At 43.9% G+C, this 26191-nt stretch overlaps 1 protein-coding gene and 1 long non-coding RNA gene across 6 annotated transcripts in view; one reads left to right on the top strand and one right to left on the bottom strand.

The window, feature by feature from the left end:
• The window catches only part of LOC115084648, a 64091-nt gene extending 57239 nt beyond the window's left edge, over window positions 1–6852 (top strand). Inside the window, exon 4 of the long non-coding RNA XR_003854621.1 lies at window positions 5365–6852. This is a non-coding gene — a long non-coding RNA (uncharacterized LOC115084648). The remainder of the gene's footprint in view (window positions 1–5364) is intronic.
• The window catches only part of NT5C3A (5'-nucleotidase, cytosolic IIIA), a 198295-nt gene that overhangs the window by 160670 nt on the left and 11434 nt on the right, over window positions 1–26191 (bottom strand). Inside the window, exons 1-2 of one of the 5 annotated variants that reach the window (XM_029589782.1) lie at window positions 7483–7576; window positions 5826–5945 (exon numbers count right to left, since the gene is read on the bottom strand). The exons of 2 other annotated variants lie outside the window; for them this stretch is intronic. In XM_029589782.1, coding sequence (XP_029445642.1) covers window positions 5826–5870 — 45 coding nt within the window. In that variant the 5' untranslated portion in view covers window positions 5871–5945; window positions 7483–7576. Of the gene's footprint in view, window positions 1–5825; window positions 5946–7482; window positions 7577–26191 lie in introns of those variants that run through there. 2 more of the 5 variants (XM_029589783.1, XM_029589780.1) reach the window with 2 other exon arrangements.

Here is a 26191-nt window from a genome sequence, read left to right as displayed (position 1 = left end):
TGAACATTTTTGTGAGTCTGTTGACAAGAAAAGGGGGATGATATCTAAACTATATAATTTATTACTGAACCCTATTACTCAAACTTTCCCATATATGGCCCACTGGGAAGCGGACTTGGGTTATCCTATTAGCTCTGACTCTTGGACACAAATTTTCACCGCAGCTCACAAGTGTTCAGTGTCTACCACATTGCAGGAAAATTGCTATAAGCTTATCACTAGATGGCACCTCACCCCCAGTACTCTACATAAACGATATCCTCGTTTGAGTGATAAATGCTGGAGAGGATGTGGGCAGACTGGCACTTTCTTCCACACCTGGTGGTCTTGTGATAAGATATCCCCTTTGTGGAGACTTGTGGCACAGTGGCTAGGACAGGTCTTAGATGTGCAGGGTCTCTTTGATCCTGGCTTTATGTTGCTTTTACTTCCACACAAGCCTATGAATAAAGCACACATCGCTTTTTGTCATCAAGTCTTTATTGCCACCAGATTAACCATAGCCAGTTATTGGAAACAGGATCTTACACCGTCATTAGCAATAATACAGCATAAAATACATTATTACTGTAAAATGGCAGCTATCACCGCGGAATTACATGATTCCTTGTCTAGGTTCCGGAACACATGGTCTCCCTTTTTGCAATGGGAAAAAAAACAAGCGGAGCAGTGATTTTTTGTTTTTTGTTTTTATCCGGACTATGTCAGTTGTCTAGCAGACATGGTGGAAATTGGGCATAGAACTCCTGTTCACCCTAATTTGTTACTATTCTGATCTTGCTGAGGTCGTTTGTTTGTTTCTTTCTTTTTCTTTTGTGTTCACTGTTTTCTTTCTCACGGTGGCTCTAGTTAATGTACTTAAGCTTGGCTTCCTGGAAGGGTGGGGGGGGGGGGGGGAGGGAATTTGAGGGTGCTACCCACATGGTTTATGCTGAATATCTGTTTGGCATGTGAACTGTATTTCATGATATGTGTGTACAGATGTTGATTAGATGGTTTGTCCTAATGGGTGTGTTATTCCCTTGTTTGAAAAGCTAATAAACTTTAAATTGAAAAAAAAAAAAGAATATCCAGGACCCATTGGTCCGTGGTGATATTGGCCCACTCCTCGTAAAACCAGGCTAGTCGTCCTCCGATCCTCGGGAGAGAGGAGTGGACCGGCCTGACATCATTGGGTGGACTTGCCGGAGGCGCCCTGCGCCGACGAGTCCCTGGGTGGTCTACGGCCATGAAAGGACCGGGTCCAGGACTGAGACCTGTTTGAGGGGTTTCTCGGGCCCTGAGGCCTGGAGCCCCGAAATCGCCGTTGAGAGCGGGACCGATTCCTGGAGAAGGAATTAGACGGACGATATGACCACTGGCGATCCTCGGGCAACCTATGTACGGAGTTTCCCCCCAGGGATTTGATACCTATGTACGGAGTTTTCCCCCAGGGATTTGATGATCTGGTCAAGATCCTCGCCGAAAAGGAACCTACCCTTGAAAGGTAGAGCCCCTAGGCTGGATTTGGACGAGGCGTCCGCCGCCCAATTCCGAAGCCACAATAGGCGCCTGGCGGAAACAGCCGAAACCATGGTCCTTGCCAGGACCCGCAGTAAGTCGTGGAGGGCATCGGCCCCGTAGGCAATGACGGCCTCCAGACGGTCCGCTTGCGCCGCCTCCTCTGGTGGCAGTTGCTGTGAAGTAAGGAGCTGCTGCACCCACCGAAGACCGGCTCTCTGGGTAAGAGAGCCACAAATAGCTGCGCGGACCCCCAGCGCCGAGACCTCGAAGATCTTCTTGAGGCAGACTTCTAGCTTTCTGTCCTGGATATCCCGAAGGGCCGTTCCCCCTGTGACGGGAATCGTGGTCCTCTTCGTGACGGCAGAGACTGCCGAATCGACCTTGGGTACTTTGAGCAGGTCCAGAAAATCGCCAGGGAGAGGGTAGAGCTTGTCCATCGCTCTGCCAACTCTGAAAGATGCCTCCGGCGTGTCCCACTCCCGCACCAGAAGGTGTAGGAAAGACTCATGGATTGGGAAAGTTCGCGCCAGGGGACGTAGACCCACCAGGACAGGGTCCCCTTTTGAGCTCGCTGAGGCTACGGAGGGGGCCGGGGGCCCCGGCGGTTCGACGGGCGGGTCGAGATCCAATTCCTGGAGGACGTGTGGGATGAGGTCCGACAGCTCCTCTTTACGGAAAATCCGGAGCACCCTCGGGTCGTCACACTCCGGGTCACTCCCAGGATCCTGCGTTGGAGCCGCTCCGCTGGGTGGAAGGGCCAGAAGCGTCTTATGGCCGCCGCCCGTGGGAGCTGGATTGGCCCCCCCACCCCCACCAGCCGGGGTATCTTCGCGGGCGTGGGGTTCGCTTGCCCACCGACTGGTGGCCCCCCCCGCTGGCTGCAGGCTCTGGAGGTACGCCTGATGCATCAGGAGGACAAAATCCGCAGTAAACCCCCCTGCCGGTGGAGGAACGGTGAGAGAAAGGTCCTTGGAGGGGCCCGGAGTGATGGGGGGGGGAAGATGGAGCCCGAATCGGCTGCAATCGCGGCGAAAAACCATGCTGAGACTCCTCAGCATCAGAATCAAAGGCGCTCTCCAGCTCCAAAATGGCCGCCGCTCCCGCCAAAGAAGGGGGCGGGGCCCTTCCCCTGGTGCCGCGGCGCTCCGAGCCTGGCGGCGAAAAAGTCGGGGGAGCTGGTCCGGTCTCCCCCCCGGGGAGACCAACACCGGAGGAGACATCCCGCGATCCGCCCTGCCCCGGGTCGGCGCCGGGAGATCCCTTAAGGCGCTGCATCGCGTGCGCCTGGGAGGAAGAATGCCCTGAGCGTCAGCCCCGAGGACCGGATCGGAGGAATCCGCGCCGCGGGAGGAGCGGGCTCGTCCGCCCAGGCTCAACTCAACCGACCCTCCCCTCAGGAGCAGCAGGGGAATGGGACTTCCCTGTTGCCGCGGCCCCGGGGAATGTACACGTCGCAGGGCCGAGGGGGAGGGGTCCGAGTCGCGGCGCGCCGAAGGGGAGAGGCTGGCCCCACCAGCATCCACCTGTGCCGTCCGACGGCGAAGCTGTGAATAAAAAATAACAAGACAGCAAAAAACTTTCCGCCGGAGCGAAGAGAGAGAGAAGGACAGGCAGAAGAAAAACAGTCCCGCTGGCAAGTTAACCAGGGCTGCGAGACCCGGGCAGGGGCTCTAAGAGACTCCCTCAAAGTGAGAAAAATTCTTTTTTTTTTTTTTCTATTTATTAATTTAAGAACCCAGGCCTGCTTGATCCTGTCCTGAAAGAAGGAAAATGAGAGAAAAGTGGAGCAGAAGCCACCAACTGGGGAAGCAAAGGTTCCCCCGCTCACATCTGCTGGAGTCAGAGAGATACTGAGGATCCCTGGAGGGTGCACCTGCTTATATGCCAGCACCCTCTGAAGTTTGCTCTGACTCCATCTGCTGGACGGGGGACATAACCCACGGTCTGGACTGATCCTAGTACGTACAGGGAATGCAAATTTTTAATTTAAGTGTGGGTATCCAATCTAAATTAATCTGTCATTGGCACTTACTTACATAAACATAAGTATGACACTTTTCTCCACATGGTTAGCAAATAAAAATCATTTTAGTGCCACATGCTGTTTTGGGATGGCATAAAATCCCCTCAAATGTTGTACTGTAGAGTTAAGATAACGCCTGCCATAGCTTTTATTCAGCCTTCTGTGTTCTTATTTGATTGGTGCTCTAAATCCTTTTCAATGTGCAGTGTACATATTATTTCACAACTCATATGACTGTCAAGGAATGAAAACCAGAAGGCCAAAATAAGAACTGAACCATAGAACCTACTCTAGGTATTTCTAGTTTCAAGCATAGCATCTAATTACATGGAACAGACTTCCAGGCACATACTCCAACTTTTCTAAGCACTCAGTCCAGTAAATTCCAGATTTTCCACTCAAGTTCCCAGAATTTCCTGGTCTGCATCCTGACATGATATTTCTAAGTATCAAAATAACACAATATACAAGACCTACACTTTCTTGGATTTCTAACTATCTATCCAAACTCTATGCTGGACCCAGATTTCATTCTGGGTCCAGCAATCTCTAGCTCAGGAACTCAGGATTATACCCTGAAGAACACTCCTTGTACGCACTGGTATAAGAATCAGTTAAAAGATGCTGACCCTATGATACTGGTTGCAATGCTGGGAATCCAGCTTCAGATTATCATCTAATGTTGCCAAGAGGGCTTGGATGGGCCATGCATATGACGTGCCAGGCTTGGGGAGGAAGAGAAGACAGCTGCCCTATTGTGATGGTCCCCGCTGATCAACAAGGGCTGGTGAGTATGTGCTTTGGTAGAGAAAGTACTATTTTTGCAGCCTGGATTGGCCACTGTTGGAAACAGGATGCTGGGCTTGATGGACCCTTGGGCTGAACCAGTATGGCATGTTCTTATGTTCCAAGCCTTTAAACTTGGGCAGCTCAGTGTTCTCTGAGCTGCCCATGCATACTGTCTGGAGGAGTGCAGATGAAGAATTAATGGAGTGAAAAAAAATTAAACAAAAACCAGCACAGAAGCTGAGTAGTGATGATATTTTCATAAAGACAAAAAAAAATTAAATATACAAGATTTTATGACTACTAGTGTTCTCTCTTCACACAATGCCCATAACATCCAACTACTATACTGGTTTTCTTTTAACTATTTTCATTTTTGGCAGGCTAAAATGGCACTCCTTTTCTATCTATTAGTGATATACAGCTCATCCATATGTTACAACAAACAAATGAAGTTTTCTAACATGTTCATTAAATTCCTGATGCTCTAAGTAGACTGACTATTAATAACAGGAGCCTATTCTGATATGTACTTTACCCCAGCAGCAAATGCTCACTCTCCCCCTCCCCACCAGATTTATTAGTGATTTGAAGGGTTGTAACACTCATTCATTAGGAGTTGAAATGAAACCAATTCCTTTCACAAACAAACAGTGAGTGGTTACTTCAAGGTAATGATTTCCTAGAATGAACTGGGGTCAAATAATATGGAGGTGAAAGGGTATCCCTCTGCAAATCCGCTGAGCCATCCTTGCCAAAAATCAGTAAGCATTAATGAATGACTCAAAATTTATCTAACTTAGGGGTCCTTAATCTGAAAAATCAGCCACAGGTTTGCAACTTGCAGGATGATAATACTCCCCACTTTCCTATTAAGGTAAGATACAGTGCATTAACACTGCAGTATAATAATGTTTTTCCAACCAAAAGCAAATTGTTACCTTGGGTAGATCAGCTTAAAATTGTCAATAAAACTTGACTCATCAATCACAATATACATCTGTGGACAGTAATGTGAAAACTTAATTGTTTGTATTCTGTTTTGTCTGTAGAATTGCTCCTGAACAGAAAAGGGTATCTAGTACAGTGCTTCTCACCTCCAATCAAGTCTATTTTTCAGGGTAACCAAAATATATACATTAGTTCTCAAAGCAACTATATCTCATTCATTGTGGATATTCTAAAATTGGATGGGGGTGGGGAGGGACCAGACATGAGGACCACAAGTCTAGTATTTCAGGAAGACTAGTCAAACCTGCAGACCCATCTTCAAACTCTATCTTACCACTCTCACTGGATGACTTTACGAAAATTATTTAGAGGTGATCTAAAACCTTTTGAAAGACCCCATCATAGGGTCTTTAGACAGATATTTAATTATATTTAGGGCTTCTGATTTTAGGTTTTAACTAAAAAATCCCGATAAAACACCCTCAACACAAAAAAACAGAAAGTTAAGTGTTTATTAGATAAACACTGGAAAAACACTTCTCCTAGAACATGGTCACCTCACCTTTGCCTTCCCTAGATCCTCCAGTTTGCTTTTGTGCCTCTCCATGCGGACGACTCCTCAGCTGCACAAATATATACGTATTTGATTCAACCAAATGATTTTTGGTACCCCAAAGGACCCCTAATTAGGTGGAAAATAAACACTTATATTTATTTATAAACACTGAAATTCAGAAACCCTAATTATACAAAAGATTATCCAGATTGTGTGTAAGGTGGGTCACTGGTATATGAGGTCGTTGGAAGTAGGGAGGTGCCTATCTGCAGTGAGTGGCTTAATAAACTTCATGAGCCCACTTCTGGGTTTTGTTTTTCCAGGAGAGAGCACTATCTTTCCTGTCTCCTGTCCTGAGAGGGTCAATGGATCTAAGGGTAGGGGTTCCCAGGCCTTTTAGGGCATGGAGATTTGTTTTGGGGGTTCAAGTACTGGATGTCTGAGATACTCTGGATGAACCAGAAAAGAAGTCTCTGCGAAGAGAAAGTCCCATACTTCTCTCCATCTGTCCGTGAAATTTTTTCAGCGTTTTGGAGAAAGGAGATTTTCTTTGTGGGGATTCTGCCTTGCAGGGAGAAGGTTCTACAGAGTTACTGCTTAAAGAAAAGCATCAGCACAAGAGTTTCTGAATTGCATTTACAGGAGTTCCAGTTCCTGAAGGGAAGGAGCCTACATTTGGTTTGCAGATACTACTGGAGATAAATGCCCAGGGAGGGTCCCTTGCAAAGAGTACCTTTCTACCAGGGCGTGCAGATTTAATAGTGATTGTGTCTGATTTTTATTTTCTGTAACTAAGTGCACTATTCAAAAAGTGTACCTCTTTGGGATTTACATCTGCAATCACATTTTCAGTAAAAGGATTATTTTTGTACAGCTATCTTGTGCAGTTTCCTTTTGCTGTGAAAAGCATAAGGGAGCAAACCTGTGACATCCTCTGTTAATTGCTATCAAATCTATCCTGATTAACCTGGTCTTTTACCCTGTCCCATGCTTACTTCCTCCCAGGTACCAAAAAAAAAAAAAAAAAAAAAAAGCATAAATCTCTTAGACAACCGACCAAATATTTCTTACTAAATACATTTTTTTAACCTCTACAATATGATCAACAGAGTTTGTAAGATCTTTTAGGCAGAGAAAGGGAAGTGCTATACATATAATAAGCCATGAGAAACCACACTAATGCAATATAGCATAAGAAAGAACAGAATGTTTACATAAAGCTGTTCGTTACTTAGGGAATCTGAAGACATGGTCAGAAAATTAGGATACTGATAAACCCCACTGAAAAGAGATATCCTAGCTCAGCTTAACATGTAGTATGGGAGATCTGGGTTAGGTTTTCTGTTCACGTACAGATATATTGTGGAAGCGATGCATTTGAACGGCAGGAAGGGCAGTGAAGGTTTTGGTTATAGAGGAACAAGCCCTCCCAGCTCTTGGCAAGAAAGGGGGCTTACACTCATCTGAGAAATAAACAGAAGGAAAAATAATACCCAAATAAACCCCCTTAACATAGTCAGCCACATCTCTCCTACCACTCAAAGACTTTCCCTGTACAGTTATTTCTATTTAGGCATTTTTTCACAACATACAATAAAAAGGTTTAACTGAAGTCTAGTTAACTAACACATTGCACAAAAAGAAACCCAAAGATCAACCTTACCCTTAGCAGTTCTCTTGTGGGAAGTCCACAAATGTAGAAAAAGCTTGTCTGAGCCACTGACTCGCTTTTTAAACACTGCTGGGAAGGCAGTTAATCTCCACCCACAATTCTAAAGCAGGCAGTACACCCAATATTCCTAGTATTCACCTAAGCCCTGACTCATTATGTCAATGTTCTCCTTTCCCCGGAAGAATACATTTTGTAATAACTGAAACCTGCCAATTAGAACAACAAATGTTCACTGGGCAACAGTCACAAAAACGTGCTCTGATCCTTGAACTGCTCTGCTGCAAATGTATAATGGTATAAGGACTGTGCAGCAGCGGTCAAAAAATGTAAATAGCTCATTTCAAATTATTCAGAAAATAATGAAAAATAAAAATTATAATTTTAATTACCTCTGTAAGAAGCCATGGTGTAACTACACCTTGAGTATTGTGTGCAATTCTGGTTATCCCATCTTAAAAAAAAGACATGATAGAACTAGAAAGGCTGCAGAGGAGGGCAACAAAAACGATAAAGGGAATGGAAGGGTAAACAGATTACAGCTTTTCAGCTTGGAGAAGATATTACCAGGGGGATATGACCGAGGTTTAAAAAATCATGAGTAGTGTGGAACATGGATACAGGGAATAGTTATTTACCCTTTCAAAGAGTATGAGTACTGCTAGTTTTTTAATTGTGTGTTTTTCTGTTGATTTTGGGAACCTGATCAAAGTACAAACATTACCACTACCAAATTAGAACCTTTCTTAATGCAGAGAAAAACCTGTAACTCTCTATAAAAGATTCTCTTTATCTGTTGAATGTCAGTCCTCCAAATCAGAAGACCACAATGAACATCATCATTAAAATAAACCCACTGGAATTGCAAGAAACACCTGGAGGTCTAGGTACATAAAATGCTCAGTTTTATATATACACATTTTATTTTCATATAACCTTTATATGAAAGCTTAAATGATAGATCTTACATAGCAGACAGCTACTTCTGCTTAGAAAATGTTTCTTGCTTTTTTTTTTTTTTTCTTTTTACATAAATGCTGCTGTATCAACATATCTCAAACTAGCTTTGCAAAATAAGTAAACCTTGGTGGGAAGGGACAATGAATGATTTAATGTAGCTATTTTAAAATGCAGAAATGTCTATCCTGGGCAGAAAGACAGTCACAAAGGAGACTTGTACCAATATTACAAGCAGCTGAACGAATGGACATGAACTCGGCACATTAGTAAAAGTTGCCCAGATTAGACCAACCGCAAAGGAGAATTTAGGAAAGTACCTTTAACTATCTTTCTCATAAAGAACAGGTTATGGCCATTTGACAAGTCCAATATGGGCTAAACAAGTAGGGTATGCTCCTAAGATAGCCCTCCAACAGAAGTGAGCGAACGCTGACCAAATACAGTCTGACCTCAAAGTACTAACCATGATTAGAGTGTTTGCCCATGATACCAGTGCGGGACCAGCTTGGTTTTTACCTATGAGTGCTGGATCTTGGATAAAAGACTGCAATGCGAGGAGACACTGAGAAAGCAGAGGATATCAGAGACTGCGACAGCTCCAGAACTACGCCCTGCTGAGACACCTGCCCAGCCAGTGGACGTTTCTGCAGTTCAAAGATGTGGGTGAGATCAACTGATTGTCTATAATTAGTCTTAGAGGATAGCTAATTGACGGCATTCAGGAAAGAAAGTGGATTTGAAATTTGTACAATAAATCTTCATGCTTCCCTGATTTGTCAGTTATTCTGGAACATGGTACATAGGTACAGAGCTGAAAGGTGCCAGCTTGGTACATGGGGTACTGCTTCACAGTCAGTCACAAAACAGACTAAGGGGTTAATTTTCAAAGCCATTTACGCGCATTTATGTAGGTAAAAGTATGACTGTAACCTGGTTTTGGGCATACTTTTACACACCCTGAGGAGAGGTGTTCCGGCGGTGGAATTTTAAAACTATGCGCGCAAGTGTACAAATGTAAGTTACGCACTCCCAAGAGGTGCAACTTTACATATGTAAATGTGTGCGTGTGGTTGGCGAACTTCACAAATATTTTCAAAGTGACCTTACACGCGTTAAGTTTGCGTTCAAAAAACTCGGCAAAGTCTACGTGTACAACGTACCTACAGATTTTGCTACAAACAGACTGAAACCACTCTTCCCAACTCTAGCTTATGGTAATGTACAGCTTATAAGCTCTGACCTTTTGTAGAGGGTATACTGAAATGCTGCTTTACCTTTCGTAGCTGGGTTCTACAGAGTACACTCAATGGGTACAGGGGCGTAACAACTGGTCAAAATGTTTTCCAACCCTAAATCATCTTTATGACATCATGTCTTGCTCAGCCACCTGAGTAGTACAGCGACAGCTGCTGGCTACAAAACAAGTTATGTAAGTAGGAGGCAATATCTAACCCACCTCCTCCGCTTTCTGTTTCTCTTCCCCCTTGCCCTCTATTCTTCCCCTTTCCTTATTTCTCTTTTAGCTCTCGGCTAATTATACCTCTCTGGCTCAATGTTCGTACCGACCCAGTTCAGCAGCAGGAAAAGCACAGCTCCATCCTTGACTGTTCTGTTCCACTCACTGCTTTCCCTCCTTCTTGTACTATAGTTTAGCTCTCCTTTCACAATAAAATATTTGAGCACAAAGCTACTGAGTTGGTTGTGCCTGAGGATCTGGCTACAGAGAGACTGCAATAGGACACTAGGGACATTTTATTTTGGGCCTGATTTTAGAAAGCGTTTACACGAGGGCTTCCCAAACCTATCCTGGGGTCCCCACAGCCAGTCAGGTTTTCAAGATATCCACAAGGAATATGCATGAGATAAATCTGCATACCACGAAGAATTAGTATATGCAAATTTATTTCATGTATATTCACGGTGGATATCCCGAAGATTTGACTGGCTGTGGGGTCCCCAGGATAGGTTTGAGAAGCCCTGATTTATACATGAAAATTGCTACAGTATATGCCATTGAATTATCTATCGGTTATATATATATGTAAGTGCACTTTATGCTCATAAATGGCTTTTGAAAATTGCTACAATAGTATGTTACACTTATAGGTGTGACTCCTTTGAAAATTACCTCCTTAGTGTGCATTAAAACTTTAAACATGCACTAAAGTAAAATGACAAAAGCAGTAAAATGTTTTGTCTGTACACCAATAATCTGTTCTTCAAAGGACCCCTCTTCTCCACATACCTGTATACAGAGCAATTCAGAAAGCACAGATTAGAATGATTACAACAAGAGACAGACAGACCACAAGCTATTCTAAGTCAAAAGTAGTACAGCTATTCCTTTGTAATGTCACAGCATATTTACATGGAAATTTAATAAGATCTGTAACACCCAAGGCAGCAGCCTTTGACTGAAAAGTCTTACACATAACTGGGAAAATCCAAAACCTTTGATCCAGAAACTGTGCATCCTGGTGAGCGAAGAAAATATATAAACTCCGATCCTAATCAATAAGTAAATGAAGCCGAATTAATCACTTCTGGGGCACTCTTCTTGATAATCTTGATAAGGTACAAACTTAAGGCCGGATTTTAAAAGGGTTACGTGCTTAAGTTAAGCGCGTAACCCTTAAAAACCCCCCCTGCGTGCGCCAAGCCTATTTTGCATAGGCTTGGCGGTGCGCACAAGCCCCGGGACGCGCGCAAGTCCCTGGGCTTTGCTAGGGGGGGGCGTGTCGGGAGCGGCGCGACGTTTGGGGCGTTCGGGGGGCGTGGTGCCGGCCCGGGGGCGTTCCGGGAGGCGTGACAGAGGCCTCCGGACCAGCCCCCGGGTCGGATGATGGAGCGGCAGTGGGCCATTGGCGTGCGCGAGTTACGCCTGCTTCGAGCAGGTGTAACTTGTGCGATAAAAGTAGGGGGGTGAAGGTGCGGGAAGTGGAAGGAACGGGCAGTGCGTGCAGGGCTCGGCGCGCGCAAGTTGCACAAATCTGCACCCCCTTGCGCGCGTGGCTATGTGCGTATCTTATAAAACCTGGTGCGCGAACAAAAGTACGCGCGCGCTGTTTTTTAAAATGTACCCCTTAGATTGTAAGCCCTCTGGGGACAGGGAAATACCTATAGTACCTGAATGTAAACCGGTGTGATATCTCAGATCGAATGTCAGTACATAAAAAAATCAATCAGTCTTACAAGAGTAAGACAACCAATCTCAAAAACATCCAAGGCAGCCTCTTGGCTTCTGCCAGATGATACATGAGCCAATGTTAGAAAGGTTTGCTTGAATTTCCAGCAACTCTAGAAAATACAACTGAAGAATAACGTTAATATTGATCTGCTTTATTAAATTTATAAATCTTTTATACCTGTCTTTACACTTTTGCTATATGCCGAAATGTAACTAGTTATCTATTAACGGTTTAATATGTGCTATATGAATGTGTTTTGTGTATTAAGTTGTTTAAACTGTAAACCGGAGTGAAGGCAGCCTGCTATACTTTGGTATAAAAAAAGAATCTAAATAAATAAATAAATAAAATCTTAAGGTATCTGACTTGATAATGATAATGCTCTGTATCATGCTGCAAACATCTTCCAAAGTACTGACTTGCAGTTTCACAAGCAGCCCTGGATTTTTCAGTAAGCAGCCAATATGCCTGTGCCTATGACAGGAAACATGTAAGTGCGGCAGGCTGGCTAAAATTTGTTGCCTTCCAGCTCTGCTGAATCTCATGCAGCAGAGAACAGCCTTCTGCTACCCTGTAACAGACCCTTACTGGAGATGGGGGGATGAAAGCACCAAATGTGCCTAGGGGAGATCGATGTCTGTTCCCCAAACCATAACAGACCAGGGCATCTCCTCTCGAAGTTCCAACCTCAGAGAACACTTTTTATTATTTTTCTTGAGTTGAGGGTCCATGGATATTTAGATCCTCATTTATAATTAGCCTCATCAAGGGTAAGTTTTGTTAACTTGAATCATCGAAGTTCAACCCGGAAATTGTCAATGACTTTTGTAGATCTGTTGAACAGAAATTTAGAAATGTTGTGGTCTCACTAATCAAGAGCATAAGGTGAAGACAGCATTTATTTAATATGGAATTCCATTTTTTCACAAATTCTTTATCTTCTGCAAAATGTTTAGGTTCTTTCAAATCCTTAATCCATGGGGGATCTGTTCATGTCATCAGTACTCAAAGTGGCTCTATGCAGCTCCATGCAGACCAATATATGCAGTGAGGCTGCAACCTCAGACCACAAAGTCAATGAAGACAATTGTGAATCCAAATTAAATAAAGCAAGTTCCTGTAATTAACCAGAAACATGTTCTTGGGTGCAGCTCAATATATTATACCAGGAATGTGAAACCATCGCCTCAAAATGAAGCAAATCAAGAATAAAGGAAGTATGTAGAATCAAATATAATAAAAACACAAAACACATAAGACTACCACTAAATTTTCAATATTAAGTGCAATAATTGTAAACATTTCTATTTTAAAATCTTTCTAAAAAAAAAAAAGACCTCTGATATTAGACATAAACAGCAAATTATTCTTATCGTCAGAAAAACCTCTACATTTTAATGATCTCAACATTCATTTTAAACATAAAGTCACAAAATATACTTTTAAATATAAAAGTATATATTGTGACTTATCTTAATAAATCTTGTATGAAATAAAATGCAGGAGAAAACAGCACATTATTTCAGTGCTTGCACATAAACCATTACGATAGTCCAATCTGGGCAAGGCAAAATGCTTGAACCAACAGCCAACTAATCATGTGGTAAGATATGGCTCAAAGATTTAATAAGGCATAAATAGTACCAGACAGTCTACCACTGTATCGATATGGGGATTCGTTGATAATCTGGAATCAACAATTACCTCCAGGCCCTTTGTGGAAGAATAGCATTTTCAAGAGTTACAGAGAGATGAAGCCAATAGTGAACTCTTCCAAATAAACAAAATCTTGTTTGTCCACATTCAATTAGAAACAAGTTCCCCGGAGACAGAGATCATTGTCATATATAGGTTAAATAATAGGGAATATAATATAGAACCCTGAAATACTTCACACAAAACTGGTAATAGCTGGGAGGAAAAATTCCAACACTTGATAAGAACATTCATCTAGGTAAGACTTTACCCATAACAATACAAATGTTTCTGGACCCACTGACCCAAGGTGGTCTATCAGAATAATATGATCAGTAGTACCAAGCATTGCTGTTAGGTCAAGGATCAGAAGGGAACCAGCTCCCTAATAAGCGAATTTTATGGTTTGAAAATCTCTAGCAGGTTGATTAGAGGAATTTGCCTATTTTTAGCTTCCTACATAATTGTTTCCTTCCACCAATTGGTACATGCCAACAAACTAGGAAATACAGAGTGCAGCAATGAATAGGCAAAATGACAACATGTATGGTAGAGATTGCTCAACAGCTGATCATTTTTAAAAGGGAGTCGTCACCTAATTCATTTGCACTTCAACGTGACAAAACTGTTCAAGAAAATCTAATGTAGTATGACTACAGGCAGATAGATAATTCCATAGGAATTACTTTTATACAGCGAGGTAAGTTATATCGAAACAGAAGGCCAAAATCTCTGTACTGCCAGCTGCCTAGAGGTGGTGTGGTTACAATATGAATTTACTTTAAATTATATTGCTTAGGTTCTCAATCTAAGCCAAAAGGACAAGAAAGGACTCCTCGCAGCTCATGGTTCAAGTTTTACATTTGAGAAAGAGAAGCCTCACTGTGTCCGTGGACACATAGGGGTCTGCAAGACCACCATAGTGGGACTGCTGGAAATGCAGCTGCCCAGAAAAAGAGCAGGCTGTGCACTAAGGCTGCTTCCTGTGCCTGACTGTGGCATTGAGCATTGTGTGGTGCAGAAGAGCCCAGTCCCATGCTGCTGAAGAGGGAAGAAACTGACTGAGTTGCTGCCATAAGTCTGGTTGGCAAAGGTAGAAGAGGAGGAGTGCTGCAGTTAAAACCTCAGTCTTGCAGTGAAAATATTGAGAATCAGGGTCACTCCCAACAGCTGGCTCCAGCCACGAGGAGAGGCCTGTAAAAGTGTGCCTCCACTGAAAGCCTGATCACACGTGGGGAAGACCGAGAAGTAAAGTGCCAAAGAGAAGGTGGGCTGCCATCGAGAACCTGCTCCTAACACCAGGAGAGGCCTTGAAGAGTGTGCTGCTGCTGAATGAATGAGGAACAGGGCACTGAAAGCCGCTGTTGCCAGTGCAGTCCCACGCTGAATAAAATTTGAAAAAACTTGAGGCCTGACTGTCTAAGGAAGAAAGTATCAAAACTTTTCTATGGGAATACAGAGGGAAGGGGACCATAGAGGGAGGGCAGAAGGCAGGGAAGGGGTCATGGAAGAGGGCAGGAGAGAAAGGACAGGGAGGGGGAATAGGGGCAGAGGACAGAAGGTAAACTAACTGTGGAACGTGGGGAGGAGGCAGCACTCAGAAAGGGGCCATGTGTAAGGGGAAGTGGACAGAAGGGAAGGGGCCAAGTAGGCAATGCTCAGAAAGGGGTGAAGGGTGAGAAGAAGCGGGGTAAGAGAGCAGGGGCCATTGGGGGAGAGCAGGAGAAGACAGAGACACAGAGCAGGAGGGAAGGAGCCAAGGGGGCAGCAAGGAGAGAGTAGGGGTCAGAGAGTAGTAGGGAAGGCGCTCAAGGTGGGGGACATGGGTGAGGGAAAGCAGGGCAGGAGGAAGAGGATGGAGGTCAGAGGACAGGGGAGAGGGTACAGGGGAAGGGGCAAGCACTCAGGTGTGACCATGCATGATTAAAAACGGATAACCGTAACTGTATTCATCCAAACATAAACACTGAACCTCAGTAAGATTATAGATGTCCTTATCTAGGGACTGGATGATGGTTTACCTGTAATATCTTGGAATAGATATCCTTAGACGAATCCTTGACAATGTTCTTGGGCAGCCTTGGGTGGGATGCTGAGTCCATCTGTCTACACTAAGAAAAACAAAATTATCAGGTAAGTAATTTCTCCATTTCCTAGCGTGTAGCCAGATGGACTCAGGACCAATGGAATGTACAAAAGCTACTCCCGATTGGGGTGGGAGACTGCCCGCAGTCCAGTTAACACTGCCCTTGCAAAGTCTGCGACCTCCCAGGCCTGAACACCCAGGTTATAGAACCTGGAGAAGGTGTGCAAGGAGGAACGGCAGATGTCAACGGGAGACAGCAGTCTAGCTTCCACCCATAAGACTGCCTGAGTCCTAGTGGAATGAGCTTTAACCTGAAGGGGTAATGGCTTTCCTGCCTCCACACAGACTCCTGTGACCATCTCCTTAATCCAGTGAGCTATGGTAGCCTGCAAAGCTATGGACTGATTCAAATGAAACTCCAAGACTACCTTGGGCAAGAAGGATGGAACAGTATGAAGCTGTAACACTCCTGGAATCATCCGGAGGAATGGTTCCCAACACAATGTCTGTAGTTCAGAAATGCAACATGCTGAGCTATAGCCACCAAGAACACTGTTTTCAGGGTTAATAAACGCAAGTAAAGACTGCGCAGCGGCCGAAAGGAAGGCCCTGCCAAAAACTCCAATATTAGATTAAGATTCCACAAGGGAACTGGCCACCATAGGAGTGGCCGGAAGTGCTTCACCCATTTCAGAAAATGGGCCATGTCCGGATGAGCCGACAGGCGGGTTCTGTTCACCTCGACCCTGAAACAGGAGAGACCCGCTACCTGGACCTTCAAGGAGTTAAGGGTCACACCTTTATTCAAGCCATCCTGCAAAAATTCCCGAGTTATTGGGAATTTTACTGTCTGTCTGAGGGGAAACACCGCACTCCTCGCACCCGGCCTCAAATACTCTCTAGACTTGCACATACGTTAGGGTCGTACAGAACTTCTACTTGTGGAATAAGGTAGCAATTACTGCCGCTGAATATCCTCGCTACATCGGGTGAGCCCTCTCCAGGGTCAGATCATAAGACAGGATCGAGTTGGATCCTTGTGAAGGACCTGTCCCTGCTGTAGCAGGTTCCTGTGCGGTAGGAGGCACAGGGGGGGTCTCCACCAGGAGTCTCCGCATACCATAGACACCTAGACCAATCTGGAGCTACTAGTAAGACTAATCCCCTGTGGAGCTCCATTCTGCGAATGACCCTGCCCAGCAGGGGCCATGGAGGGAAGGCATATAGCAAATCTTCTTCCGTCCAGGTCTGAATGAGAGCATCGATCCCCAGGGACCCCTGATCTCTTCTGCAACTGAAGAATCGGGGAACCTTCGCATTGTGAGATGCGGCCATCAGGTCGATGGACGGGAGATCCCAGTGATACACTATCAACTGAAAGGCTTTGGCCAACATTGCTCACTCTCCTGGATCCAGACTTTCCCTGCTTAGAAAGTCTTCTCTGATGTTGTCTTTTCCTGTGATATGGGAAGCAGAAATCATCTGTAGATCTATTTCTGCCCATTCCATAAAGAGATCTATCTCCTTGACACTTGCTGGCTCTTGGTTCCACCCTGGCAGTTGATGTAGGCTACCGTCATTGCATTGACCGACATTACCCAGACTGCTTGACCCTGGAGTCTGTGGCCGAATTGTAGATTCACCAGTCTGACTGCCCGGGCTTCCAGATGGCCGATGTTCTAGATAGGCTCTTCCTCGGTCCAATGTCCTTGGGGCCGTTGGTTCCTGACTGACAGTGAGCTCCCCAGCCCCGGAGGCTCACGTCTGTTGGGAGGACCAGCCAGTTCGGAGAGGACAGGAATACACCCCTACTCAGATGAGCTTCCTGTAGCCACCACTGGAGCTGAGAGCATATTCCCATCGGTAAATGCAAGTGAATCGCATAGTCTTGAGACTGCGGGTTCCAACGTGACAGTAGTGAGCATTGAGGCTGCTACAGGGGGCTGGGGTGGCAGGGGATTTTGAGAGAAAGAGAGACTGGCAGGGACCAGGGCTATAGTAACAGTGGAAGCATAGAGGCAAATCACCTGAGATTCAGTTAGCAAGGGGAAGGTACTCCTATTGGCACTGTACAGCAGCATGTTATAAGGAGTTGCAGCAGACCTTAGAGGACATTCTCTGATACACCCCCTCCCCCGCTCACTCTTCAACATTGGTGGGACAAGCTGAAGGTCTCAGCTGCTGGCTCCTAAGGTTTGGGTTGGTTTGTAGAAACTTTTCCAAGCCCTTTTGTAACTTCAAAACTAATCCAATGAGATGAGGGAAAATCTATATCCAGCAAAAGCCTGATTATCCAGCATGGATGGGAAACAGTCGATGCCAGTTAAATCGAATATACTGGTTATCTAAGCCCCCTGCTTCAAGCTCCAGGTAGCAGTATGCAGGAAACAGGAGGGAAAGGAGTTCAATGCTGCAGTGAACAAAGCACAGACGAGAAAAAGCTATTCTGCTCCTTAGCCCAATCCTTCCCTCTCTTGCCCCTTGCAGGAAACAGAAGGGGAGAATGATAATACAGGAGAGGCCATGGCATAAAAAAAAGCTACTCGTGCTCTCTAACGCTGCATAACATTCTGTTTAAATATTCTTGGCAGTAGTAAAACAAACAAAATAAGCCATGCTGCTAGATGCTAGTTGCTGAGCTTTCCCATTGGTTGAATGCTGGATAAGGGGTTTTTAATATAAAATGAAATAAACAAGCTGTTTCCTGTGTACATGCTCATTTTTTAAAGCAATTTGATTCCCTCACCACACGATCTAGATCTTATTGTCACTCGTCCCTATTTCTTTCATTCTGTTATTCTTATAGCTCACTGGCCAGGAGCTCCTGTGATCAGCTGTCACTGAAAGGAAACCATGCTTATCCCAACTAGGTAACTGACATGGAACTCCACCTGGCTCAATTCTTTCTACATGAACTGCGACTGTTAACCCTACTAATCCAGTTCCACAGAACCAAGAGCTCTACAATCCCCAATTTTTAACATGGCAGTGCATTATGTCACTATTGCACTTGCTATGTTTCAAGTTTATTTAAAGGTAAAAATACTACAGGCTTTTAAAAATGAGAACATGAGATCTCTGTGCTGCCTGTATGTGACTGGTGTATGACTTTCAGCTCATGCTTACTCCATTTACAGATTAAACTGCCTATAGATATGTCAGTTTGCAAATTTGAAATCTTGAGGCTTCCTACATGAAAATCCTTTAAGGCAGCATTTGCCTGCTGCAAACCTTTCTTCCAATTGCTAGCCAGTGCTGTGGCAGTCTTCAGTTTATCATCTCTCTACAAAAGCTGGCCTGCAGGGTGTCCTTCAGGCAGCAGGGGAAGTCAGACAGCAGCATTTATTTGCTGTTCATTTTGCTTTCCCTTCTACAACTGAAACTGCATAGGGCCCTGTACTATCACAAGTCCTGCCGGCCCCATGCAGTTCCAATTACAGAGGGAAACAGGCAGAGGAGAAAGCAGCAGCACCAGGTAAATGTGCTTGAAGAAGCAACTGAATTTGCTAGGAAGCTTGGGGTGCTGGGGGAGAGGAAAGGGAAGGAAAGTTGATGGGGGGTGAGGGAGGAGAGAGGAAAGGACAGAGAAAGAGCTGATGCCAAGGAAAGGAGAGAGTAGGAAAGGGAAGGTGATGGCGATGATGCTGGGGGGAGGAGGACAGGTGGAGAAGGTGATACCAGTGATGGGGTGGGGGTAGAGTTAAGGGAAGAGAAGATGATGATGCTTAAGGGTGGTGGAAGATAAGGACTGCAGTTGAATGAAGGGAGAGGGAAGAGAGGGGAAGAGATGATGATGATGCAAGAGGATGGGAGGAGAAGGAAGGGAAGGGGAAGAGAAAAGGTGATGATGCAGGAGAGTGAAGTGAAGGTGGTGATGCCAGAGGTTTAGGGAAGAAAAGGCAATGATGATGCCAAGAGGGCTGGGTATAGGGAAGGTGCTTGGTGTGCCATGATGAAGTGAGTCCAGTGTCAGGTGTGCCATGACACAAAAAAGGTTGGGAACCACTGCTTTAAGTTATCAAGATAGATAAAGTACCTTAATCAGCTTAGGGTTCTGCTACAAACCTACCCCTCCAAAAAACACAAAATCACAATTCTTGCACATTTAATTACTTCACAATAAAAATTCCTTATCACTTAGGCTGATTAATTCCTTCCAAATGTGATGCAAGGACCTGAAAGAATCTAGTAAAGTTTGCATTCTGCTGTAGTGACTTTTCTTTGGAGGACACTTCGTACACACCTTTTTAAAACATGTATTATCACAAAGAACAGCAAACCACAAACCTTTAAATATGCTCTTCCTGTAATGAATAGTATGAATAGTATAGCCATTTGCTGATATCATAAGACAATTATTTGATGACAACTACAGAAAGGACTTATCCTGAGTGTTGTATAATCTACCTAGCAAGCACCACCAATTCTTTGTCTCCAGTAAAGTGCTATCAATATAAGATGGAAGTCACCAAGCAGCTACAAAACCAATTCTATTTTTGCAAAGAGGGTTTTTTTTTTTTTGTTTTTTTAAAATCGGAGAGACGCTGAGCCTCCAGTTCTGAGTCATGTAAACAGAGCTCTAGGAATTCAGACCAAGCACCAAAAGCTCCTACCTAGCGTACAATGAAGCTCGCAAACTGCTGCATACAGAATAAACTCTGAAGGGAAAGGACATTTTTCTACTGTTAATTAGGTTTTTTGGAGATACATCACAATCAGCAACTCATTTTTTAAACATTAAAATAATGCAACAGTACAATATTTCTGCAATACAATACAATAAAAGCAAGATGGAAAGCAATATTGTCCATTACATCATTTATCATTATCTATGCTGCCAAAGCAGAAACATATAACAAGACAGACAACCATTCATACACACTTATCACACACTTAACAGGGTAAATATATTCAAAATATCAACACAGATCATTTAAATCTTACACAGACATGTTTAAAATAAACTTTACACAAGCATTAACAAAGTCCTTGTTAAATTGGTTATGAAAAAACTCAGCATCCATTTCTTCAATTTTCTTCCATTCAGTCATGTGTAGGTCCTAGTCCTCTTGACTGCCTTGGGAGTAGATTGAACCACCATATATTGGTGCAATAGCTACCTCTTTTCAAATCCAGGAGAATTCTGGGATCCTGGTCTTAATCTATGTAAAGATAAAATAAATGTTTTCTTGGAAACCATTTAGAAATGTTGATAGGAGGTCTATAAATTTCAAATAAATATGATAAATCACATATGTCTTGTTAGTAACAGGAGCCTCAGAGTGTGGAGTAGTCCCACATCCTTATCTGTATCGTTTTGGTCCAGCTCCTCCTTGAAAATAGCTGACGCCAACACTGACTGGGAGGCCACATCTTCCTGGGAATAAAGCTGTGTATCAAGTGCTGACCCTTGAACCTTCTGAGACAGGTGCAGTTCTCGGGTTTGCAGTGAGGATGAGTTCTCCTCTCCAAAGGACCACTTTGTGTTTGTGTGTGGGTTCTCGACCCCAGCTAGACTGCTCCCAGCATAGCACACAGATGGAGACAAATATCAGTACTTCTTTGCCTTTTGCTAGATGGCTGGTATCAGAGCTCCTTGATGAAATATTCAGAGAAGTAGAACCAGATGCCTTCTTTGAGTGTCAAGGGAGTAGACTGTTCCCCTGAGGCATCACCAATATCTAGTGCAGCTCTCGGGCCTTTGATGCCAATAGAGCAGTAGTTCGGTGCCCGAAGTGCTTCTCCATCAGTTCCAATAACGTCAGTCATCCGGTCACGCACAGGCGCGCATCCAGATATCATGCGATAGCCCCAGGCACACGATGCATTTATCATGAGGAGCCATGACAGACATAATCCTGGTGCAACGAGGGCATCGTTGGAAGCTGCTGGTTTGCTTATCCGATGGAAAATAAGGAAAGTAAAATCAAACTCAATGACTGCAAGATAGTTGATGCACCAACTGTGTACCAGTCAGGGAATGAAATAAACTTACCTAGGGTACTGGAAGGGGAGAAATAAAATTGTGGGGCCCCGCAATGAACGAATCTGCAACCTTTTGCTGAAATAGCCCGAGCGGGAGAGTGTGGTAATTTTTAAGAGGTTTTAGTGAATTTGTTTTTTATTAATGAGGCTACCAGCTGCCTCAGAATAGAGATTGCATAGAACAATTTTATCTAGATTGTTGTAACAAGCTAAAGGTGAGAACCAAAGTGACATAGCTAAAGCTTTGCAATATAGATGCTAGGAAAAAGCAAGATATTCTAAGAATTAATAGGACAAGTTGCTTACTGCTTTTAGATTGATTTCAATATTGTGTGGTATATCACGCATGCAAAGTGTGCTTTATAAGTAAATGCTGGATGTATGCATATTAATTTTCTTAAGTATACAGACAGGATGATGATTTGTTAAAGATGCTTTGTATCATTTTCTATTGGACAAGTGAATTAGATGAGTAATGTTATTTTTTATAATTATAAGATGTAATTTCTGCTGCAGTACAGGCTGGCTTGTTCCTCTTTTATTCAGGTCGGTAGCCTGGTTTCTCTGATATGCATGCTATCTGATAATAAAAAGGGAAGCTTGACTGCAGCCTATTTTATTTCTGAGGTTTTTATTATTTGACAGTTATATGGAGAGCTGAGTTTCAGGGACCTACCTGAATCTCTCTCCACCCAGGAAATCTACGACAAGAAGAATTGTGACCAGTTGGCTCCACAGAAAAGAACAGACTAAAGGGGCCCCCCTGTGGATGTGTGGTATAGTAGCATGCCAGGCACGCGAGTGAAGCACAAAGTTCTAGAAATGTTGACAAAAATTCTGGGCCAGGCTCCACTGGAAGATGTCACCCTCACATGTGAGGATTGCCATCCTGCTTGTCATCTGAGAATTTAAGGAATCTCCATGGCAAGCAAATAAGTTAACATCTCAAAAGACAAATTAAACTTGCAGGAGGCTATTTTAACTGCTGAAATAATTTCCAGATAGATGAAAAATGATAACACATTCACAGATCCTGCTTAATATTTCCAAAAAGATATACAAAATTAGTAGAGTATAAGCTTTCCAGAGGTAGAGAGATACTGACACCCAAATATTTCAAGGGGCTATACATCATTTAAAGAAAAGGTCTGAACTGAATCTTGCCTGGAATGTCTCATATTTCTTCATATTTATTTTAAGAGCAGATAAAACTAATACTTCACTAAGCATCTTCAGCAAACAGGGAGAATCCTGAACAAACAACAAAACATAAGGCCAGATATACTAATCATTTTTCCATATAAACACAAAACAGGAAAACCCCTTCAGTACATCAGTCCCACTATCATAAACAAAATGAATTTGTGTTTTTACAACCATATTTTCCACCAACTCCTCTAATTCCTGTGTGGTTCCCAATTGCTAGAATTCCATAACTAGGACAAATAAAATCTATCCAGTTTTCTCTCTGGTTTTAGTGCAGGTTGTTCGGCACTGACCTTACTCTGGTATTTTATACGGTTGTTAGTGCCAAAAAACCCGTGCTATGAAACCTGCAGTTTGCTTAGCGCAGGTATATGCAAATCACATGTAAAAGAGTATTAGCTATTACAGGGCAATGCAGAGAGCCGCATTAGCAGGGAGACAGTGTAGCATTTGTCTGGATCAGGACAGGAGTAGAAGTAATGTTTCTGGTAGCCATTTTAGTCCATTGTGGTGCTGTGTGTGGGTGCTTCTCTGAGCTTTTCTGTAGCAAACATGAATTACGTACTTTTTTTTTTTTTTTCCTTTTTCCAATGCATTGGTATATTTTATGGGTAAGCTGAAGAATTAGAGTAGCAGAAGCTTTAGAGCAAAGAAGAGAAAGGGAAGAAAGAGAAAGAAGACACTATCGCTGTAGAGGAAAGGAGGGTTTGAGAAGAGCAGGCAGACCTGGCTCAAGCGGTTTGCAGAAGGGCATGCAGGCAGCAGATATTTCTCCTGAGGACAACACTTCTGGGGTTGCCGGAGACCGATGTGGTGTGGACATATAGACCAAGCCCCAAAGCAATTATTTCTCTCTATGAAGAAAGCAAAGATGATAATGATCCTCTAATGGAGCACAGATATGCCATTCCAGGCTTCAATCAATCTTCTTGGTACCTTACATTTTCTTGGCACTGGCTCCTTCCAGAATACAGTCAAGTAACATGTTAAGATTGTCACCTCCCAAAAAAACAAACAAATCACACATATGGGAGAGAAATGGCATAAGAAGCATTTCTACTCCCTAAATAAACAAGCTGTATGCAATGCATACATGAAGATCTTCATTGTTGTGAGCAGCCATGACTGTTCCATCGTTGCTGGCTCAAAATTTCACCAAATGGAAATACGATAAAGGCTGACTGCTCTAAATTTGAAACAGAAGTCAAAACCAAAGCATAAGCTAAAACGCAAGCTCTCTGGGGTGGGCACCAAAATGAAATAGTACACACTTTTTAGTGCATGGTGCCAAAAGTACATACTATTCAGCTATACAAATGTTTGCTGGGGTGGGTGCTGAAAATGTTGGTTGAACTATGGAGAGGATATCAGCAGATCAGTAGCACGATTTATTTCAGTGCTTTGCATGCAGAAACTTAATGGAATGCTCTATTTTCATTTTTTTTGTGTGCAAGATATGTGGGTTACGGCTGCAAGGCATGGCTACTCACACACCCGTCTGAGGCACGTACAGCAGCAGCAATCCTCTATAACAAGGCGCACTGAGAGCCAGGGCAATCAGAGCATATACATTTGGTCTTTTGAAAAGCTGCTTTGACCACGCTGGAGCAGCACTGAAGTATTCGGAGAAAGTAGCAGATATTGTTGTTATGGAGCATACAGCACATCTCCAGGATGGCAATCATCTGGACATGGATCTGGTCCTGGGGCCAGATAGGGAATGAGTTCCACCACAAGTTCAAACACTATTTTGGAGATACATTTTTACACATAGTAGAGGGTGTGGCATGGGTAGGGAGGGTTGTGCGGAAGAGATTCTAATTCCAACATTTGTCTCTTCTCAGATTGGCATGATCCCCATGGAAGAGGAATGCAGACTAGCATGAACCCCAAGGAAGATGAATGGCAGGAGAAACACTTTTTTTTTTTTAAATATGTTTTTAACATTCTGAATTTAAGGGAGAAGTTACTTACCTGATAATTTCGTTTTCCTCAGTGGAGACAGATGGACTCAGGACCAATGGGTATTGTACTCTTGTGCTAGCAGATGGGAGAGAGTCAGATTTCAAAGCTGACGTCACTCTTCATAGACCCGTGAAGGAAGCTTAGCTTTTCAGTATTCTCCCCGAAAAGCCATTGTGGATATATGTTTGTTTACTAACTTGATTAACTTGGATAAACTTGAATAACTTGATTAAACTTGAACTGCTTCAACTGAATTTTCAAACTGGAGACTGCCAGTGCACTCGATCGATCAACACTGAAACCAGATGAGACAGTGGGTGTCTTTCGCTAGGGGTAGTCCATGGCTTACCCGTATTACTTTAGTCTCGAGGTTGGTTATCCGAGGTTCTCTTTCTTTCTGGGGCAGGATGCTGAATCAGTCTACACTAAGGAAAACAAAATTATCAGGTAAATAATTTCTCCATTTCCTAGTGTGTAGCCAGACAGACTCAGGACCAATGGGATGTACAAAAGCTACTCCTGCACAGGGTAGGCTGCTGCCCTAGGCCCACTTAGTACTGCCCTTGTGAACGTTGTGTCCTCCCTGGCCTGAACATCCAGGTGGTAAAACCTGGAGAAGGTGTGCATGGAGGATCACGTCACCACCTGACAGATCTTGGCAGGCGACAGCAGCTTGGTTTCCACCCAGGAGACAGCCTGGGCTCTTGTAGAATGCGCCTTAAGCTGTAGAGGTGAGGGCTTTGCTGCCTCTGTGTAGGTTGCCTTGATTACTTCTTTGATCCAGCGGGCAATGGTTGCCCGGGATGCCGCTTCCCCTTGCTTCTTCCCGCTGTGAAGAACGAACAGGTGATCCATTTTGCGCACAGGTTCCATCTTTCCAGGTATCGGACTAGGAGTCTGCCGAATTTCAGATGGCAAAGAAGGCGTGAGAACTCAGAGTCCTTATGATCATCCGGTGATGGTAGCGAGATGGTTTGGTTCATGTGAAACTGGGAAACCACTTTCGGTAAGAATGAGGGGACAGTGCATAATTGAATGGTTCCAGACGTGACCCTAAGGAATGGTTCCCGACAGGATAGTGCCTGAAGTTCGAAGATGTGACAAGCTGAACAGACTGCCAACAAGAATGCCGTTTTTAAAGTTAGGAGGCGTAGTGACAGATCACGTGTTGGTCTGAAAGATTCCCCTGCTAGGAAGTCTAATACAATATTGAGATTCCATAGAGGCACCAGCCACTGAGAGGAGTTAAACATCTGGATGAGTTGATAGTCTGATGCCGTCCACCTCAGCTCTGAAGCAGGCCAACGCGGCTTCTTGAACTTTGAGGGACAACCCCTTCTTCATCCCATCCTGTAGAAACTCCAGGATTATGGGAATTTTGGCTGTCCACGGGTGGGTCCCACGATCTTCACACCAGTCTTCGCACACTCTCCAGATTCGTACATAAGATAGGGATGGGGAAAACTTGCGTGCTCGGAGCAAGGTGTCAATGACAGACTTTGAGTAACCCCCCTTCTTCAGGCTAGCCCTCTCAAGGGCCTTACTGTAAGAGAATCGAGATGGATATTCATGGAAAATCGGGCCCTGGTGGAGACTATCCCTGGGTGGAAGTAGGCAC

Source organism: Rhinatrema bivittatum, chromosome 2 (genome assembly GCF_901001135.1).
Source record: "Rhinatrema bivittatum chromosome 2, aRhiBiv1.1, whole genome shotgun sequence".
In the NCBI taxonomy this organism is placed as follows: Eukaryota; Metazoa; Chordata; class Amphibia; order Gymnophiona; family Rhinatrematidae; genus Rhinatrema; species Rhinatrema bivittatum.
The sequence above is the reverse complement of the archived record's forward strand: the minus strand, read 5'-3'. Positions and strand labels throughout refer to the sequence as shown.